The sequence below is a fragment of the Oncorhynchus mykiss genome, chromosome 19 (assembly GCF_057628025.1).
Source record: "Oncorhynchus mykiss isolate SJ-2025 chromosome 19, ASM5762802v1, whole genome shotgun sequence".
NCBI classification, from domain to species: domain Eukaryota; kingdom Metazoa; phylum Chordata; class Actinopteri; order Salmoniformes; family Salmonidae; genus Oncorhynchus; species Oncorhynchus mykiss.
Window position 1 is genome coordinate 16,200,140 of NC_143040.1, and position 21,491 is coordinate 16,221,630.

General features: G+C 45.1%; 1 protein-coding gene across 3 annotated transcripts in view; it reads right to left on the reverse strand.

Moving 5' to 3' along the window:
* The window catches only part of LOC110498627 (CXXC-type zinc finger protein 4), a 31,245-nt gene extending 17,320 nt beyond the window's left edge, over positions 1-13,925 (reverse strand). The window contains exons 1-3 of one of the 3 annotated variants that reach the window (XM_090210262.1): positions 13,535-13,925; positions 10,579-11,574; positions 7,970-8,047 (exon numbers count right to left, since the gene is read on the reverse strand). In XM_090210262.1, coding sequence (XP_090066388.1) covers positions 7,970-8,047; positions 10,579-11,442 — 942 coding nt within the window. In that variant the 5' untranslated portion in view covers positions 11,443-11,574; positions 13,535-13,925. The remainder of the gene's footprint in view (positions 1-7,969; positions 8,048-10,578; positions 11,575-13,534) is intronic. The other 2 variants (XM_090210263.1, XM_090210265.1) reach the window with 2 other exon arrangements.
* Positions 13,926-21,491: the final 7,566 nt, after the last annotated feature.

Genomic DNA, 21,491 nt, shown 5'->3' on the forward strand with positions numbered 1-21,491 from the left:
TGCAAGCAGTCAGGGTATATGCAGCAGGTTGGGCCGCATGGGTCGTTGTGAACTGTGTGAAGTCCATTTATTCCTAACAAAGGCCGTAATTAATTTGCCAGAATTGTACATAATTATGACATAACATTGAAGGTTGTGCAATGTAACAGCAATATTTAGACTTAGGGATGCCATCCGTTAGGTAAAATAGGGAACAGTTCCGAATTTCACTGAAAGAATAAACATTTTGTTTTCTAAATTATAGTTTCCGGATTCGACCATATCAATGACCAAAGGCTCGTACTTCTGTGTGTTATTATGTTATAATTAAGTCTGTGATTTGATATTTGATAGAGCAGTCTGACTGAGCGATGGTAGGCAGCAGCAGGCTCGTAACCATTCATTCAAACAGCACTTTAGTGCGTTTGACAGTAGCTCTTCGCTGTGCTTCAAGCATTGAGCTGTTTATGACTTCAAGCCTATCAACTCCCGAGATTAGGCTGGTGTAACCGATGTGAAATGGCTAGCTAGTTAGCGGGGTGCGCGCTAATAGCATTTCAATCGGTGACGTCACTTGCTCTGAGACTTGGAGTAGTTGTTCACCTTGCTCTGCAAGGGCCGCGGCTTTTGTGGAACGATGGGTAACGATGCTTCGAGGGTGGCTGTTGTCGATGTGTTCCTGGTTCCAGCCCAGGTAGGGGCGAGGAGAGGGACGGAAGCTATACTGTTACACTGGCAATACTAAAGTGCCTATAAGAACATCCAATAGTCAAAGGTTAATGAAATACAAATGGTATAATAAGAGAGAAATCGTCCTATAATTCCTATAATAACTCCAACCTAAAACTTCTTACCTGGGAATATTGAAGACTCATGTTAAAAGGAACCACCAGCTTTCATATGTTCTCATGTTCTGAGCAAGGAACTTAAACGTTTTTACATGGCACATATTGCACTTTTACTTTCTTCTCCAACACTTCTCCAACACATTATTTCAACCAAATTGAACGTGTCATTATTTATTTGAGGCTAAATTGATTTTATTGATGTATTATATTAAGGTAAAATAAGTGTTAATTCAGTATTGTTGTAATTGTCATTATTACAAATAAAATTAAAATACGTTTTTTTTTTTTTTTAATCGGCATCGGCTTTTTTTGGTCCTCCAATAATCGGTAGATTATTATTACAGCCAACACATTCACAGTGTAACCAACCAACACATTCACAGTGTAACCAACCAACACATTCACAGTGTAACCAACCAACACATTCACAGTGTAACCAACCAACACATTCACAGTGTAACCAACCAACACATTCACAGTGTAATCAACCAACACATTCACAGTGTAACCAACCAACACATTCACAGTGTAACCAACCAACACATTCACAGTGTAATCAACCAACACATTCACAGTGTAACCAACCAACACATTCACAGTGTAACCAACCAACACATTCACAGTGTAACCAACCAACACATTCACAGTGTAATCAACCAACACATTCACAGTGTAACCAGCCAACAAAACAAGGTGACACACTAACGTCATGCTATAGGAGAAGAGGTTCAAAAAGGACACAGATTTGATTGACACCAAGACAAACTACTAAAACAGAAAACCGACACCCAGTCACAGCGTAGCCAGAAAACAGCCAGCCAACGGTGCAACGTGATACGCTGAAGGCAAAGCGTTTAAAACTGAACTAATCTAAGCAGACGACCCCCTGCTCGGTCATCCAGCTCCACACTGATCAGACACAGAAAGTGGTCACACCGCGTCAAAATAAACCAGCTCCTTTCCAGATCCTCCCACTGCTCTTCACGGTGGAACTACTCCAACCATCTCTCTCAAAGCTTTCCAGATCCTCCCACTGCTCTTCACAGTGGAACTACTCCAACCATCTCTCTCAAAGCTTTCCAGATCCTCCCACTGCTCTTCACAGTGGAACTACTCCAACCATCTCTCTCAAAGCTTTCCAGATCCTCCCACTGCTCTTCACAGTGGAACTACTCCAACCATCTCTCTCAATGCTTTCCAGATCCTCCCACTGCTCTTCACAGTGGAACTACTCCAACCATCTCTCTCAAAGCTTTCCAGATCCTCCCACTGCTCTTCACAGTGGAACTACTCCAACCATCTCTCTCAAAGCTTTCCAGATCCTCCCACTGCTCTTCACAGTGGAACTACTCCAACCATCTCTCTCAAAGCTTTCCAGATCCTCCCACTGCTCTTCACAGTGGAACTACTCCAACCATCTCTCTCAGTGTGACAACCATAGAATAATGAATGATATAGTTCTATGGTGACAAAAACTACTTCCTTTTAGAATATAAACAACATTCTATAGTTCTATAGTGGATTATAGTTCTACAGCCATAGAATAATGAATGATATAGTTCTATGGTGGATTCTAGTTCTACAACCATAGCTATACAATACATTTGTCATTGAACGTAAACAGCAAAAGTGACAACGGCTCTATATTTCAATGGACATACCGTCCTTCCTGGTTTGTGAATGGAAAATACGCCTCCTGATGTCATCAACAGAGGCACCATCCATTCTATCCTCTTTGCTCGGGGGGGGCAGCGATTGACTTCACTCCTCTAGTGACATTCTCTAACCCCGAGGGGTTCAATCACAACAACAACAAAAAGCCTTAAAATGTCTCGCTGCACACGGTATCAGATGCTTGGCATGAAATATTCATATCTGAAAGCAGAGCCGGAGTAAAGGGAGGTGGTGGTGATAGGCGTGGATCTGACTTGCAGAAATTGAGACGCTTTAACCGCACTGACCGATCTCTATATCCACCACAAATAGATGTCAGAAACTCACTTCCTTGTCAATTCCCTTGGATGAGAGAAAGAGAGGCAGAGGGATATTGGAAAGGGTTTTGTCAATGGCTGTGTTTGAAATGACCCCCTATCCTCTACAGTATATAGTGCCCTACTGGTAAACAAGGAATAGGGGTCAATTATAGTGCACTACATAGAGAATAGGAAGCCATTTCAGACCCAGACAAACAGGTTGTTTTCCCCTGATTCTTCCTGAAAACAATAGACACCTCATCATTGCACCTACCATATTCTAAATGATTAGCTATCTGCAATGATAGCTGAGAAACACTATATTACAATTAGATGAATATCCTTCTGTAAATGTGCTAAGACCTAAACTGCCATGGTTGACGCAGTGGCCTCGTTGCACTTACTAACATCCACTCTTCTCCCTTCACACGGGTTCCCAGTAATGACGCGATACCTTTAAGTTCTCTGCCAGAGCCGACCATCCATAATTTACCATCTGTTTAAAATTTAAAGGTGCCACACATTAACGTCCTCAGCACCTGCACTTTCACGCTGTCCACCCCGCCACGCTCCGTTGCGCTCCCTCATCCCACCTTCTTCCCCCGCTCCCTCATCCCACCTCTCGTATTATTCAGGCCAATGACAACGAGTTCCCTCTCTCCACCGAGCCGTGGGATGTTAAATCAAAACGGGGGCAGAGGGAGGAGACGGGCCGCGGGGCTGTAAGGGCACCTCCGATTACACCCCAGACTTAATTGGTGGCAGTGGCAAAACTATCAATTCTTTAAGAGCTTTTGTGCTAGCTGCTGGCAGGACTGGGAGTATAGCCTAGCGGTGTTGCAAATGAAAGCTGACAGAGCCACCGCTGCAGCAAGGCAAATCTTAATAAAATAAATAAAATGTTAAAAAGACAAGAAGGGAACAAAGACCGAGAGACCCTGGCTTCTCATGAGTAGCCCAGGGTAGAGGGTAGCATGCAGGAATGCAGCAGGAAGGAGAAGAGAGGCTAGGTATGTATAATTAAGCGGTCTGCGTGGCAGCTCGGTTGGCAAAATCCTATTGTCTTGACAGAAGCTTAAGGTTGCCCTTCAGGTTGAGACCACGCGCGTGTGAGGAGGCGTGAGGGTCTCATCCCCCCCCCCCCCCCCCGTCTTTTATTCCCTCACTCAGACCTCCGTCAAATTAAATCGGTGGTTTTAAAACTCAAATAAATCCAACAAGACAGAAGATCAGCCGATCTAAAAGGCCGTCTGTCCCTCAGGGTTATTTTATTTAATTCTCGCCACCCTCCACTCTACCTTGCTACTCTCTGCCTGAAGAGATTGGCTGGGAGGGGGGGGACTCTGCGTTATCTCCAGGGAGGCAAAGGTTGGGGGAGAGGGAGAGGGAAGAAAAGGCCACAGATTGGTCCTTATCTATTCTGAGCACACCTAAAACAAATTAGACTTGGGGCGCAGTCCCGCCGACGCGTCCGGTGATTATTTGGCGCGGCCTCTCTCTCATTAAGGGGCTTGAGATGGATCCCTGGCTCTATTTTCTTCAAGGTCCTGCCTCCCACCATTTTAGGGTGCCTTATCACAATAAAAAAAATGTTGTTTTTTTTATGCCAGAGGATGTTGTGCCGCTGCTAACCGCCACCGTTTCATCTGGCCATTTCATGTATTTCACAACACGCCACAAAGAGAGGAGGACGAGAGAGAGCGCTGCATGCACGCCATTTTCCGTGGCACTCTGTTTTTCCTGGGGCCGATGCCATGGCGGTGGCCTTTCAGATTCGCTAATTGAGAAGCGGTTTTCTGTTCAATGGGATTGTGCTCCATTTCTCTCTCTCTCCTGCATGTTAAGACAACCCATGGTATCAGAGATAGCCTGTAAACACCTTTCCAAGGCTAGCTAATCATCTCCTTTTAGTATATAGTGTCGCGGTGAACAGTGACTCTGTTTACAAGATACAAGGATACATTGGAAGCCTCAGAAACTCAATCAATAAAATATTACTTGAAATGTCTGAGGAATTGTCCCCTTGTCTCTCAAGCAGGCTAGGAAGACATACTCTTGCTGTTGACATCTTGCAGTAAACGTGAGCCTTATAACATCTTGTGTACAAATCTCAGATGTATTGAATCATTCTAAACGGGATAATATTTATTTATTGGCCAGATGGTAAGGAGGTTAGATTGTACAATAGAGCACCCATTTGTCAAGTAAAGTGAAGAACTAGCAGAGAGACTGGGAATAAAGGAAAATGTAGCAGACCGTCGGCCCCCGAATTTGTTTGACTGAAAAGGATACGCTATAGATCTGTACCAAGTACTACAATCTGAATGGGGAGTCTTAGGGCCTCACCCTGTATTGAATAGAAAAAGATGCTGTTGAACATTTCTCTGGTCTGTGACATCACAAAGCACTATGATACACCAACACACTCGGGGGGGGGGGGGGGGAGTCCTGCACAATGCCTTACTTCTCAGCGCACAACACAGCAGCCATCTTTAAAAACGAACAAGCCAACCATCCACAATCACAGTTTGTCGTTGTCGTCTTAACTCGCGCATCGTTATTCGTATGAATTTGTGAAGATCGCTCAATGAGCAATAGTAGCTTTACCACGTGAGGGAAACGGAGTATCTCATTCCCTCTGACAGCCCCTAGCGATCTTTCAATAATTCATGGTGCATTTAAGCTGCATCTCTCTCACACTTTTAAACTGTTTATGAACACAACCTCTGAATGGGGCTGGTAGAGAAATGGATACACATTAGTCCTGGAAACTGAGTCCTTCCCTAAAATCAACTACAGTGTAACAGTGTGATAGCGCTCCACACACTAAGTGGTAAGACTGAAGTAAAAGAAGGGAAGAGATGAGAAATAACATGTGGGTTCAGTAAACACTTCAGTTGGAAGGTGCCTTCGGAAGCAGGACATAAGCATTTGGGATATACTCAGAAACTGTCTGAGTCACAGCCCTGGTGAGACCTGGCCTACCGTACCAGGGCTACAATGACATTGTGTTTAACTGTAGGACGCAGGGCCCCCTTGCGGAGGAGACTTTGGTCTCAATGGGACTCCCTGTTGAAATAAAGAGTGAGTATAGGTTCTCTCAGACACACGAACACCGACTGCACCTAGAACCCTGGAGCCACACCAGGCAGAGTTAGCTGCTGGTGAAATGTTAGGTTGGGTGAGATGCCTCCTCTACGCCACACTAATCCATTATGGGGTCAGACAGAGAGAGAGAGAGAGAGAGAGAGAGAGAGAGAGAGAGAGAGAGAGAGAGAGAGATGGAAAGGATGGAGAGTGAGACAGAGATGAAAGGGATGGAGAGAGAGAGACAGAGAGAGAGAGAGACAAATGGAAGGGGTGAGAGAGAATGAGAGATTGCATTGCTTGCTGGGTATCTGTATAGCACTTTGACATCGGCTGATGTAAAAAGGGCTTTATAGATACATTTGATTGATTGATTGATTGATTGATTGAGAGAGGGAGGGACTGAGGGAGTAAGAGAGAGGGAAAGAGATATGGAGACAAAGAGAGAATGAGGGAATGACAGATTGAGAGAGCGAGAGAGGCAGACAGACTGCTGCAGAACAGAACAGCACAGCGGTGACACAGGGCAATCCTCCAGGGTCCTGCATTAGTGCGCTAAATTAAAGGGGGTATTAGATTAAATTGGCTCTCCGATTTCAGGGGTGTGAGTAAAATTCTGATTTGCATTTATCCAGCGCTACTTAAGATATAATTAGTTCAGGGTGATTCCCATGTGGAAAACACTGACAACCAAATCTAACTGGCTTCTGCCGCTAGCTTATAGTCTCTTCCTCCCTTCCTAGGTGAGAGGTACAAGCTGCTAATGTTTACGTGTGTGTGTGTGGAGTGGGGGACTGTGAGTGTGACTGTGTGAGTGAGACTGTGTGAGTGTGCCTGCGTGCGAGAGACTGTGTGCGTGCGACTGCGTGTGTGCGACTGTGTGTGTGCGACTGCATGCGGGCGTGCAACCCCGTGACTGCGTGCGTGCGACCGTGTGCGCGCGACTGCGTGCGTGCGACAGCATGACTATGTGTGACTGCGTGCGTGCGACTGCGTGTGTGCGACAGCATGACTGTGTACGACCGCGTGCGTGCGACTGCGTGAGACAGCATGACTGTGTGTGCCTGCGTGCACCTGTCCTGAAGTCTATACAAACTCGTTGGAGTGCTTATTTTCACCACGTTTGCGTCTCAACATGGAACCATGCAGGATAGTTTACAGCACTGAGATGTGGTGAAAAAGGACTGAATCTGAACATATACAAAAATAGATCCAGCCCAAGTGGGTGTGTAACTAACTTCACACCTTCTACAATGCCTTTGAACCCCAACACACACACACACACAGCCTCCTCGGCACAACCTGATTCTATAATTACAGGTACCGAGACAAAAATAATCATTACCGTTACCGGTAGAAGAGGAACCCCATAATCTGAATGACAGAACTCACAATTCAAGTACCTATCTCTCTTTTAAAAGCAAGTTTGGATTTGTTTTTGTTTTTCACACCCTCCCTTCCTTCCATGGTAATTCCAACGGTCTTAGTTGGCAAATGGATGTTTTTCCCCGAACCCAGCCAAACCATCCATCAGGCATGAAAGGGCATCTTCCTGAACACCTCGTTTGAGAACACCTGTTAGGACCTGGGATGTGGAGTCAACATCAAATGAGCCTCTATTAGACACCTGCAACCTCCAGCATTTAACGACATCCTGTAGTCATTTTTTTCACTTTTCCTGTTGAAAAACGAAGTAAACACACATGCTAAAGGATACCAAAATAAATTGCTGCACAAAAGAGTGTATTTTAGACAACTTCAAACTTCCAAGGAGTAGGGCATTCAAAGAGTTGGTCTGATAGTGACAGTGATGTCATCAGGCCCCCCCTTGCTTGAGGAACAATAGAGAACAAAAAAGGAAAGCCCCCCCCCCCAGGACCACCTACTGAGATCTGCCTTTTGTTAAGTGAACTGGGTGTTAAATGAGGTGAAAAGGAGACTGGAGTAGGACTTTAAAACCCACAACAAGCAGGTTTCAGAGGGAGGTGCAGAGGGAATGTGTCTCTTGTGATTAAAGGAGTTATATGGCGTAAAGCTGATGTTGATGTACTGGTAATCAAGCCAAGTATCAATAACACTAACCTGGTCCCAGGCTGTATAGCCAACGCCTAAGGTCTTTGTCAACAGATCAGGGACCAGTCTAGGAAAACACGGACCTACCTGTAACACGGGTAACAAGGATTGTGTGGTTTAATGGAGGCAGCAAAGTGATCAATATTTTACCACATGCACCATACAGTCAACACTGAAGGCAAACCTGATGTAGTCATCGCACGCTAGAAATATGGGACCAAATCATTAACTTGACTAAAGTGAATGCACTATCAATTCTTCCAAACGTGACACCTTCAAATGAGGTACGAGATACATAAAGTGCTTTAATTTCTAAATAGTTAAACAGACGTGTATGAAAATACCCTCAAATAAAAGGTGACATTTTGTACTATCCCTTCATAAAATATTTGATCTCAAATCCAAAATACTGGAGTGTAGAGCCAAATGTTTAGCTTCTCTGTCCAAATAAATACACAGGGTAGTATATGCGTGTACCATACAGTCTAAACTGAATCCAAAATTTGAGGTAAACAAACTAAACCTCCATAGTGTACCGTTAACACAGAAACCATTAACTCACAACCCTTCAGACGGACCTAGAAGACAGTTCAGGACAGTATCATTACTAATTCCATCATAACATTCAGTCTGAAGCATGGAACCAGCCAACAATCTCACTTTCTTATTCACAGTCTGTTGGAACCAAACAAAATCCTGAACAAATTGGCGGTATGATTTATAAATAATAAAAATATGTCCTGGGTCATTACTTCACTAGATCCACAACAAGGGGCGGCAGGGTAGCCTAGTGGTTAGAGTGTTGGACTAGTAACCGAAAGGTTGCAAATCACCGAGCTGACAAGGTTCAAAATGTCATTCTGCCCCTAAACAGGCAGTTAACCCACTGTTCCTAGGCATCAGTGAAAATAAGAATTTGTTCTTAACTGACTTGCCTAGTTAAATAAAGGTAAACAACATGCATCCATCTGCATATTCACTCAGATCCTGTGCATTATTTAGGAGTTATGAATCAATGTTTCCATTGTTTTCTATAAGGTAGGCAAGAAACATCAAGGGAAGCAATAAGAAAACAGCCTAACAAGGAACAACATGCTTTCTTAAACCTGTCTCCTCCCTTTCATCTACACTGATTGAAGTGGATTTAACAAGTGACATCAATAAGGGATCATAGCTTGTCACCTGGACTCACCAGGTCAGCCTACGTCATGGAGAGAGCAGGTGTTCCTAATGTTTCGTACACTCAGTGTATGTCTGTATCTCCAAAGGAACAACAAGCTTTCAACACATTCATAACCACGACCAAGTTCTGAAAAAATGTACGAGGGAAAAAAAGTAGACGAGGACTATTAAACGCTGAAGAGAGACGTACTGTACAGTAAGTTATTCAACATTAGACCAAGTGATATTATATTAGGACCCCTTTTTAAAAACTCGGCTCTACCTGCCACTTAACTATTGAACCAATCGCTGGCCCGTGCTGGCATACCGCGCCATAGTGTGTTGTGGTGGTGTACCACAATAGAAACCTGTGTTGTGTCAGAGGAAGTCATTACCATGAACACAATCTTACAACTATCTGTATTCCACCACAGTCCTTTATAAACAAAATGTCAGGCGCCAAATAAATCAATTAAAATCAGCAATTAAAAAAAAAACAGCCCTGCCCTCTGAATGTAGAGGGCACTGAAACGAAATGCTCTCGCTAGCTGTCAATTCTGTTTATCCATTTTCTCTCTTTCCTTCCTTGGTCTAAAAACCAAAAAAACACCCATACTAGTTTTTCCAGCACTATCCCATTACTGTAAGTGCATCACCCAAAAAACTTCCAGACATCTTTGCATCACAATTGTTTTCTAGGGCCCATCATTACTGTATTCAAGTATGTGAAAAGTATCACCCCTAAAATATTGATCCACATTCGGTCATAATGGCCTCAAATACAATAGAAAATGATTTCACCTCAAAAACCCGCTATCCTCAATCAATTCCTATAGGATCAGGCGAACAGAATGTGTCTGGGGGGGATTTTATTTCATTACACCCCTCCCTCCGTATTAAACTAGGGGAGTGTTATGAGACGGACGCCATCAGCGGGCCCTGCCATCACTCTCACGGTGGTCGGCCCTGGTGCTTTGTGGGTAATCGATCTTCACCGTCCAGAGACGGTCTCCATAATTGGTTAAAATGACCGGGGTGCAGAGAGGGATGACTCTCTCACCCCCTCTCTGCTGAAAACCATTTCCCAGCTCTGGCTTGGAGCCGAGCCAAGCCCGGGGTTGTTCGGATGCGTTCCAGCCCCAGCCTGACTGGCAGCAATTACGGGGTGTCTGAGCCAAGCTCAGCTTGCGCTCCGCACAAACACCCCTAATTACTGCCAATTAGGCTAGGCGGGTAGGCAGATTGGAGAAGCCGGGGGGATGTTCAGGCATGGGTGGGCATGGAAACTATTTTCAAGGGCTTAGAAAACGTGACTGGATGAAAAGGTTAATACTTTGGAGTGCGGGGAGGGAGGGAGGACGGTGAAGGAGGGGAGAGAAGGATAATAACAAAAGAAAGGAAAAAGGGGGAGGGAGTGAATGCCCCCCCCCCCTGGTTTCCTGGTTCTATTTTCTCACCTCCAGCGACGAGCCGGGTTTCTTTTTCAGCTCCTCACATTTCCTGAACTTGCAGATCTGGTGGCCCGTCTTACGGTTCCGACAACTGCTGCACACGCCGCAGTTGATTAGCCGCCGGCAGGGCGCACACACCCCGCACCGCTTCCTTTTCTTCTTCGCCGGGTTCCCGCCGGACGCCGAGGAATTATTCTGTGGGCAGTCTGCCAGATTGGCAATTTGAAACGCACTGTCTGTAACGGCTGCCGAGGCTGCGGGGGAGTGAAGGGCTGTCATGACGATGACCCCGGGAGGTAATGAGATGCCCCCTAAAGCCGGAATGGCGGAAAAAGTTCCGACACGTTCCTGGAGATTCATTATCTCTGCTTCGCCGGCGCCGCATTTCAGCTTGTTCATGCATTCTCCCGCTAAAGGTCTGCAGTGTTCGGGGGATAAGGTAGAGAGGAAATTATTATTTGCCATTTGCTGTAGCGTTTCTGGCGGCACGCCATGCTTCCCCGGCCTCTGGGAGTCATTCCTGTGCATGCTGGTCCTATTAGGGTTTATTGTGGCCGATTTCCTCCCCCAGAGCATGGCGTTATCGCAGTTCCACGGGGACATGCCTATCCGGGCACTGGGGAAAATGGGGGTCGTGATGCGGGCGATCTTGGCCGTCTGGCCGAACGCGCCGTTGGTTTTGTAAAAGTTTGCGAAAGAGCGGTACCGTTCCATCTCGGCGTTATAATCCAAAAGTTGGCTTAATCCACCATCCTGGAGGTTCTGCAAGTTCTGCAGGTTCTGCAGGTTCTGAAGGTTATCCTTTTGCAAGAGAGACACGTCTGCGTTCTGTCCGTTCTCAATGCAGAGAGCATTGTTTATATTAGACATGGCTGGGGGGCGGTTGAGCAGGGTTCACTGGGGAAGAGTCCGGGGTCGCCGTCAACGGTGGCCTTCGTCAAACTAGAAGCTGCTGGTTACCACCAACAATATGTTACCATCCTGCTTCTGTCTCCTCCAGCACTAGAACACAAAGAACAAACAATTACAGACACAACAGGAAAACAACATCCTCAGCCTAATCAATTTCCATTTTCTCTCCAAGTTTTTCCATGAGATAAAAAGCTGATGAAAGACGTTTGACGAATCAGCTGGCATGTCATTCATTTTCTTTTTTCGGACTATTTTAATAATGAAACGCATCTCAAACTATTGGAGCAGATCCTTATCTGGTGACAATAATATAATAGCTGTGACACACCAACATGTCATAACGGGATACAGGAATTAGCATGCTGGAGAAGACAGCACTAGCTTCGTGTCAGAGAGAATATCAACAGATTTTTTTAAATATGGTTGTCAAAGGATTCCTGGATATATTGGAATAAGTCTTATCAATTATGTATTTATGGTATATTCTGGCAGAGGATAAACAAATACATATGGATGGGATATAAACAACACCAGTCACTTTAACAATATAAGCACAATAATCAACCAAAAAGCATCATCCATGCTCACTGAAACTAACTACTCTGGAACGTCAACACAAAATCCCTGACATTATCCTGATGCTCTACAGTCTCCAAAACAATGTGCACATTGAACACCTCACGAGGGACAACATTTTATATTATCTTCACCATCACTGATGCTCTTCTAAAGCCATAAGGTCTCTTCCATGTAAACCCACTCCCAGTCGGCCTCTTAATAGCACCTGCTATTCATTCATGGGTCCCGGGTTCTATTACAATGACAGCGGAGAGAGACCACCACTGGTGAATTTCAATCCAACCCGTGAAGCCACAGACAGACCTCCACAGACAACCGTAGTGTCAAGTGCCTTAGGGGGGAGAGTCCATTTCCTCTCTTCGCTCCCTCCCTCCCTCTCTCTCCCCCAGTCTGTCTGGAATTGGTTTCCACTGATAAAAGCCCCATTAGACACTTCTCTCTTTCCCCCTCCCTCCATTAACTTTTGCAGGCTCTTTCATTCTTTGTTTAATTGCCAAAGCCAATCCATTGCAGGTAAACACTGAAGCATTTTGAGTGTCTTCCATGGTACAACCCAACAGCTAGCTCCCAAAATGAATGATAAATATCCACACAGGAACAGTGGAAGCACAGAGAGAGAACATTTATACAACTGCCCAGCAAGCAGTAATTGTGCATACATCTCCTCTACCACAAAATGAAATTCCTGAATGATGAAATCCATGCCAAATAATGGATTAACCGTTTCTGTTTCATTAATATTCAACTTGAGGACAAAGCTAAAATAGATCATTTTTCTAAAATCACAATATTAAACAAATGTAATAGTAACGGTTTGAACACAATGACAGCCTACCTGATCATATGAAGCAAATATCCATACAAATGGATAATATAGATATAGATAGATAGATAAGATAGATAGTAGGTGGAAACAAAAAACATGCCATGGTGTGCCATCCCAAAAGCACCCCACCGCCACCAGTAAACAAAACCGTCCATGCCTCAATGATCGGCCCGGCTCGCAGTCATTATTACTTAATCAATTCACCCCAGGAGCAAAATAGGCAGCCCAAAGGCAATCAAGTCACGGCTATCGATTCTCCGCCTGTAAACAAACTTTGGAAAGACAGAAATGTTCGATACTTAGAGAAAGAGAGGGAGGGCGAGAGAGGGAGACAGAGAGAGGACCACAGTAGTGTACGTCCGATGACGACTGACGAGCCCTTGTGTGACTGCTGTGGCTTCCATTAATTATCGCTAGTCTGGTCTGTCGGAGACACTCGGAGACCAAAGGTCATGCAGAAACAATCCATGGAAGGCTCTGGACAGTACAAATAAACCGTTACAATCAATCCGACAGCGCCTGGATCACTTTACCGCCAGCTTTAGCCGACGTAAATCGGGGGAGGGGGGGCAGCAGTCTCAGAAAAGCATGCAAAATATCATATGACGCTGCCTGTACTGGGTAAAATGGAAGAGCATCACCTACCTACCAGGTTCCTGGCGAGAAGAGATTCCAGACGCCTAGCAGTCTGCTGCCAACACAGAGCGGCACATTACCGCAAGGCGCGATGGAGATAAAAAATAACGCGAGGATGTGGGAAGAGCACAGCCACACTGAAAAAGAGCGCTCAAAACAAAAGGAGCATGTTTACAGACTTATTTTCCTGGCTTGAGAAAAAAAGTACAAAAAATAGCAAACTTAAAGCGATAGCTTATCGAGCTTTTTAGAAGAAAAAAAAACGGTTTATTATTATAAAACCACGGCGCTGTAGGGTGGAAATAACGGTGCGTTGTAGGTGTTTCCTCTGCTTGGTCCGAGGTGTATTGTGTGTGGCTGCCTAGTGTTAGCTCCGTGCTGTCTCCTGTCGCTGTGTGTGGCTGATTGGTGCTGAGGTGAGGAAGCTAGGATGTGGACACCTACTGATCATTGGTTAGAAATTACTATAGAAACACTAGGAGCACTCGGGAGGGGGCTGGCTTAGGGCCAATGACTGTGGCTTAGGGCGCTCTGCCGGGAAATAACTCCGGGAAGCTGCGTCTTAACCTTTTGTCGTTCCCTTTCTCTCCTCTTCCATTTCATTCGGACACGCGAAGCGTTTAGAGGGTTGTCATTTACAGTATGCGTCTTTTAATAGGGATTTGCGCTTCGCGTGAGGGAAATCTTGTCAAATTAATTGGAATTGAGCGGTCCAGTGATGAAGATAAAATGCCTCCTATCAGGGTGTTTTTTTTCTCTCTCCCCTCTCGGTTAGAACGACTGCCATAATTACGAAGACCTGCGCGTGCCACCACGGGGATTCATCACGATTAGGCTATAAATCCTTCCCGATAGCCACAAATGCATGGCTCCCGCGTAGAAACACATGGGTGCACGGCACATTTATTCTATGTGCCCATGTGAGATGCACTCCATTCACAATATTATGGAATATCATTTCTCGCTAATGCACGTGAAATATGGTAATGTAATGAATAATGAAATTATGGCGCCAATCAATTACCGAGCCAATCATTCAACCAACACAAATTAGGCCTATAGATGTGCAGTTGGTGGTGTAGGCTAGCCTGAAATTATTAAACATCCCTCAAACTCAAGATAATTAATTTCATGAATAGACTATGCATGAAAAGTGCCAACACAATGCGATTTCAATAGATCTGGGCTATTTGCCCAAATAGAAGTTGATCCCAATTTGACCGAAATCTACCTTTAGTTATAATTAGTGACAAAGCTGTCAGATCACTTGTCAACTTTAAAATGTCTTGAAAATAAACTTAAATAAGTAGCTATTTTAAAACGGTAAACTTTAAAGTAAAAATTGCTTGCGGCTAAAACAATGGCTCTCCCAAACAGACAGCAACACACACCCCTGATTACAAATGACGGGCACCTGTGCGGCAATTAGCCACTCCCACAAATCAGCCAAGACAATGAGCGGAGCAATTAACAGAACGTCTGGAGCTATCTGCCACATTCACAAACAACTGGGAACTCGAAAAATACGAGGTCAAATAAAGACGTCAGTGATCTTCAGGTCGGAAAGTCGGAGCTCTAAAAAGAGGCTCGAGTTCCGGTGCTGGAATTCCGAGTTGGATGACCATTCAAATCGATTTTCCCCAGTCAGAGCAATTTTTTTCTCCGGAGTTCCCAGAGATTGTGGCAATAGTAAGCACTGATTATGGAGAATGATTGAATGGGTAAATTACATAATTGTATACACAAGTTTAAATACTCTAAAAATGTAAATTTATTCCATTGTGAAGGACTACCCTTCACAGTTATACACTATATATACAAATGTTTGTGGACACCCCTTCAAATTAGTGGATTCAGCTATTTCAGCCACACCAGTTCTTCACATTTCGGCCCTGCTAGAGCTGCCCGGTCAACTATAAGTGCTATTATTGTGAAGTGGAAACATCTAAGCGTGTCAACTGCTCAGCCGCAAAGTGGTAGGCCACACAAGCTCAGAGAACGGGACCGCCAAGTGCTGAAGTGCATAGCTCATAAATATCATCTGTCCTCGGTTGCAACAATCAACACCGAGTTCCATTAGGCCTCTGGAAGCAACATCAGCACAATAACTGTTCATCCGGAGCTCCATGAGGTGGGTTTCCATGGCTGAGGAGCCACACGCAAGCCTAAGATCACCATGTGCCATGCCAAGCGTCAGCTGGAGTGGTGTAAAGCTCGCCACCATTGGATCTGGGTTTGGCGGATGCCAGTTGAACGCCACCTGCCCTAATGCATAGTGCCAACTGTAAAGTTTGGTGGAGGAGGAATAATGGTCTCGGCTGTTTTTCATGGTTTGGCTAAGGCCCCTTGGTTCCAGTGAAGGAAAATCTTAACGCCAAAGCATACAATGGCATTCTAGACGATTATGTGCTTCCAACTTTGTGGCAAGAGTTTGGGGAAGGCCCTTTCCTGTTTCAGCATGACAATGGTTTGTTGAGATTGGTGTGGAAGAACTTGACTAGCCTGCAGAGCCCTGACCTCAAATACCATCAAACACCTTTGGGATGAATTGTAATGCTGACTGCGAGCCAAGCCTAATTGCCCAACATCAGTGCCTGACCTCGCTAATGATCTTGTGGCTGAATGGAAGCAAGTTGCTGCAGCAATGTTCCAACATCCAGAAAGCCTTCCCAGAAGAGGCTGTTATAGCAAAGGGGCAACCAACTCCATATAAATGCCCATGATTTTGGAATGAGATGTTCAATGAGCAGGTGTCCATATTGGGGCTCCCGAGTGGCGCAGCGGTCTAAGACACTGCATCTCAGTGCTTGAGGTGTCACTACAGACACCCTGGTTCGATTCCAGGCTGTATCACTACCGGCTATGATTGGGAGTCCCATAGGGCGGCGCACAATTGTCCCGGCGTCATCCGGGTTTGTCCGGTGTAGGCCATCCTTGTAAATCTGAATTTGTTCTTAACTGACTTGCCTAGTTAAATAAAGGTTAAAACAAATTAAAAATATACGGTCATACCTAAAAACGGTTAATTAATGAAATGTCTCAGAAATGTCTCAGAGGAGGAATGCTGATTTCCCTTTTAGATCATAATGAATACGATTGTATCCACCGGGTGGATCTGATCCTAGATCCGCACTCCTGAATAAGTTGTCTGCCTGAGCCAGTGGGATGCCAGTGTGGCCTATTCTATAAAAGGAGACGGGTTCTAATGGTTTGCCATCATTTTAATTTATAGTGTTGGCACTCGCCAGTGTAAGGAACAAGCCAAATTGGCATTTCATTCAACACAGCCTACCTCTGTAGTTATATGTAGAAAGTTGATTATATTTGTGTAGTAGGCTAATGCTGTAACTACAGTATACCGACAACATTGTATTGATGGCAGTGTAGCCGTTGCCTTTAGCCTATACAGAAAACCATGCAACCTATTCTCAAAATAGTCTTTAGATGATGCATACATTAATATTGCCAAGTCATGCATCCTACTATGAGCTTACATTACGCAGAGATCCCCCTCATGAACAATTACTAATAGAAACAACAGCTGTCCTTGTCGTTGGATACAGGGAACCATGTGGTGGTTAGCTATAACTCAACATTACTCGTATGCTCTTATTTCTGCCTCTAATTAGGGCTGGATTCAATCCATATTGCCGAAGTATCGCGGAAGATGAGAGGTCAAATTAAAAGGTCATTTCCGATTGAGCCGACATATGCAGCGTTTACCGTGAGCGAATTGAGTCTCCGCGGCCGCGGGAACGCTGCCATTTAACTGTCAATCGCACTATAAAGCGTATCTTCAGTGCTACGGGTTGAATAGAGCCCTCAGTCCTTTGGGAGAGTTTCTTGGTTAACCCTTCTATTACATGTAAACCATCAGTATCAGCCGCTGCACATTTACACATCACATCTGTGTCTACGTAGCCTAACCATCACCGACTGAAAATCATTCATCTTACCAGCGTCCACACCCCCCTGGGGAAATCTGCCTAGGTGGTCCTAACCTCTGTCTCGCTAAGCCACACAGGGCATTAGGAAGCAGGGTCTCGACTGGGGCGGCTGTGTCTCTAGGATAGTTGTGGGAGGAATGGGCTCCACGTGGCAGGCCTTTGTTCCTGGCCGTGTGCCCTAGAATCCCCCCCACCATCACCACCACACACACCCTCCTCCTCCTCTGGATTTTAAGTGAACTCCAAGGAGTAATTAATAATGACGATGCCAGATTTAAGTGTAGCCAGCGTTTAGTCGATGGAAATGGGATCCAGGAGGAGTAAGGTCATGGTATGTGAGACACGGGCGGCTGGGCCAGGCGGCCTGGGCGTGTGGAGGTTGGACATGGGAGGATTGGCAATGCGGGCTGGGAGTGTGTGTGTGTGTGTGTGTCTGTGAGAGAGAGAGAAAGAGCATAATCTTTCTTGTTCTCCAAGTCCTCATATCTGTTGTCAGAGCCCCTTTAAATAAATTAAATTACTGAGTATATAAATGGCAATTCAACAAAATCATCAAAGTATGGGCATAAATTACACTCCAGGTTAAACAATACATGTGAAATTATTCCTAATATTGGTTAATGAATTCTATAAAAATAGAATGGCACAGTCTTATCATTGGAGCTGTTTCTCAATGGAATGATGAAAAAAAGAGATGGAAAGGGGGAGGAGGAGTAACGTTATAGTGCTATTCATCCTGGAGGTGCATCTGATGAGCTCATCCAGTTTGCCTGTTATGGAGACTAGCATCCCCCTGAGCCCCCTAGAGCATGAGGAGAGAGAGGTAGAGCGAGAGAGAAAGGGGGAGAGATAGAAAAGGGAAAAAGAAAGAGATGGGAGAGAGAGAAAGAGGGATGAGACAGAGAAAGTATAGAGTAAAAAGAGAGAGTGTGATAGAGAGAGAGAGAAAGAGAGAATGTGAGAGAGAAAGAGAGAATGTGAGAGAGAGAGAGAGTGATTGACTGCAGGCAGGGAAGGGAACAAACAGTGTGAGGAGATTACTGCACGGCAGTGGCGTCGACAGTGATGCGCCTCCTCAGCACGCCAGCGACCTTGGCTGGTGTTTATTTAGAAACCTGCCTCATTTCCCCCTCCCCTCTGAGGTAATATATGGTGCTGTCTCACCTCACGCACATTATCCCTCCATCTGTGGCAACATGATGCAGATCACCTGTATTCACCCTGGCTATCTTTCTCTGATATACTGGGGCACACAAGCACAAGTGCGTGCACACACACACACACATACACACACACATACATTCTTGGAGTTGAGTTATCATTTTACCTAATCATTTTCTTACATGTGCCAGCTGTTGGCATTTGGCGTTGTATAGACATCCACCTCAAACCAAGACGCTCTCTCAAACAACAATGTCTGACTCATTAAACAAGGATCAGTGCTATCTGGGTTCCTTGGGACCTCCTTACCCTAAACATAACCCCTACCGTACCATTTTACATTTCAACTTCAATGGGGTAGGGACCTCCCAAGGATCCCGGCTAGCACGCACCATTAAATAAGTGACTTCCACGTGTAACGGCCAAAGTGTCCCCGTTTGCAATAGAACAGGAGCGTAATCATTAGTCAGAAACATTTTGCAGTGGAAATGAGAGTTTCTATTTGACAAATTCATCTAGGTCCCTCCCCGTTTCGTTCCATTTGGTTCTGTTTGGTTCCTAGTGAACACACCACAGGAAAATGGGAGAGTGCTCTCGCTTTGCCTCCGTGCCAATATCAGCAAACACTGAGGCGTCGTGCTCATCTGAGGAAGCAGGTGAGAAAGCAGCCTTGGCAAATACAAAGACATTGGAGACGCGACGCTAAGCCAACCAGTCACACTCAGAATGTGGCTCAGGAGGACAAAGCTTCAAACGTGTATATTTTACACACCTTCTGCTCGCAGGAAGTCTTTACACACAGTGCTTTTGCTCTTAGAAGGTATTTTCTGACTATCCACCACTATGTTATGTTTCACATCCGTACAGAACCGTCTTTCTGTGCTCTGTCAGAGATGTGGAGTGATGGAGAGGCTGTGGTGTAGTGTAATATCTGATGATTTAACCTGAAGGTCTGCTATAGGTAGTTTAAGACAGGAAAGGCACTACCTAAACACTGGCCTATCTGTAAAGGGAAATAAATGTTCATTGAAAAGAGCAGGTCATCTCATTCTGTCCAAAACCTGGCAATGTTTTGAACCTGATCTTAGGTAAAAAGACAGTACTGTCAACACATTTGACGTACATCTGTGTCTGTGCCTCCTTTTATGTCATAGACAGGCTAGCAATATTCCATCATGCTGTCCCCCACTAGACGGAGGGTCAACGGTGTCCTCCATAAAATGGAGAAAACAGATCATCATAAAAAGCCTGCCAGCTAGATCAGGAAGAGGTTCAAAGAGAAGGTTGGAAATGTACACATAAAACGTCATGAATGCTCTACGGGCTGCAGGAGCTGAGCCACAAACATTCTGGATCAGTTGAAAAATGTAGCACACGAACACACACACTTTCACAGACACGTGCATACCTGCACGCCCAAACACACACACACACACACACACACACACACACACACACACACACACACAAATACAATGAATCATCATCTTACATCAAGCAACATGAACACAACTTTTGATTCCTCTCTGTCAGAACGTTCAACCATAACTAGCTTCTATTTATCTGACTGGATCCCGGTATTGAAGACTCGGCCAGACAAAGTCGACAATGGCAGACTCAGTATAAATCGGTACCGAGCACAATGGTGAGAGAAAAGAAAATCGATGTAATAGAGGAAAACAGTCTAAAAGCACCGCTCCTACAACGAGTGGACTTCGTGAGACGCAGTTTACTGCCACCGCTGTAACCTCCATAGCATGTCTGAGCAGCAGTGTTCTCTGAGATGCAGTGTATCTCTGCACGTTGTCAGCTTCCGTTTTATTTGGATTCAGATGCATCTGGGAGTTTGAGGTTGGAGACTTTGTGATATTGTCCCATTTTTTACTTAGGAAGAGAATGCAGGTAGGCCTACACACCAGAGCACAGCCAAACATCATTTCCTCGTGGTTTGTGGTTGATGGAGAATCCCATGTAGAACTAGAGAGGACAGCGTCAAAATTAATTAAAAGATAACAATTTCTTATCATTTTTTTTTGCACTAATTGTTGGATGGAGTTTGTAGCAAAAGTGTAGAAGCCTAGTCTAATTGTAAAAACACCAGTGTGTGTGTGGGTGTGTGTATTGGGGGTTTTGGCCTGGGGCTAGCAGTAAAGAACAACATCAAACAGGTAGCTAGCTATCAACATTGAATAAGTAATCATCTCCACGCATCAAAAAGTTCAAAAACACAAGCTAAGTAGAAACATCTCAACTAGGCCAGCTGGGTGGAAACTGCACCTCTGGCTCTGAGGTGTCAGTCAGTCCATCTGCATTGGGGAGAGTTGATGATACACACACACACACACACACACACACACACACACACACAACACACACACACACACACACACACACACACACACACACACACACACACACACACACACACACACACACACACACACACCACCCTGTCATAGTACATACACACATGCACACACAGTTCTCCCCTAAAAATCATGGATGGATGAAGCATCTCTGAAGCAGACATGTCGGCAGCCCATAAAACAAACATGGGCAAAATGGAGGAGAGACTTGCTTGCTGCTCACGCACACTGCCGCATGTCACAGTTCTCTAATGAGAGGGCCTCCCTTTCCCCTCTTTGGAGAGCGCCGAGAGAGGTGCGAGGAGAAGCGGGAATTAATTGTGAGGGGCGATGCTGGCAAGCGAGGAGCAGATCATTACCACACGCCTCCTACCGGAGCGCCGCGGGCAGAGCACACAATTCCCATGATCCTACAGGAGGGATAGGATAGGGGGAGAGAGGGGGGGGGGGGAGAAGGGGGGAAGGGAAACAGAGAGAGAAATATACTGAACA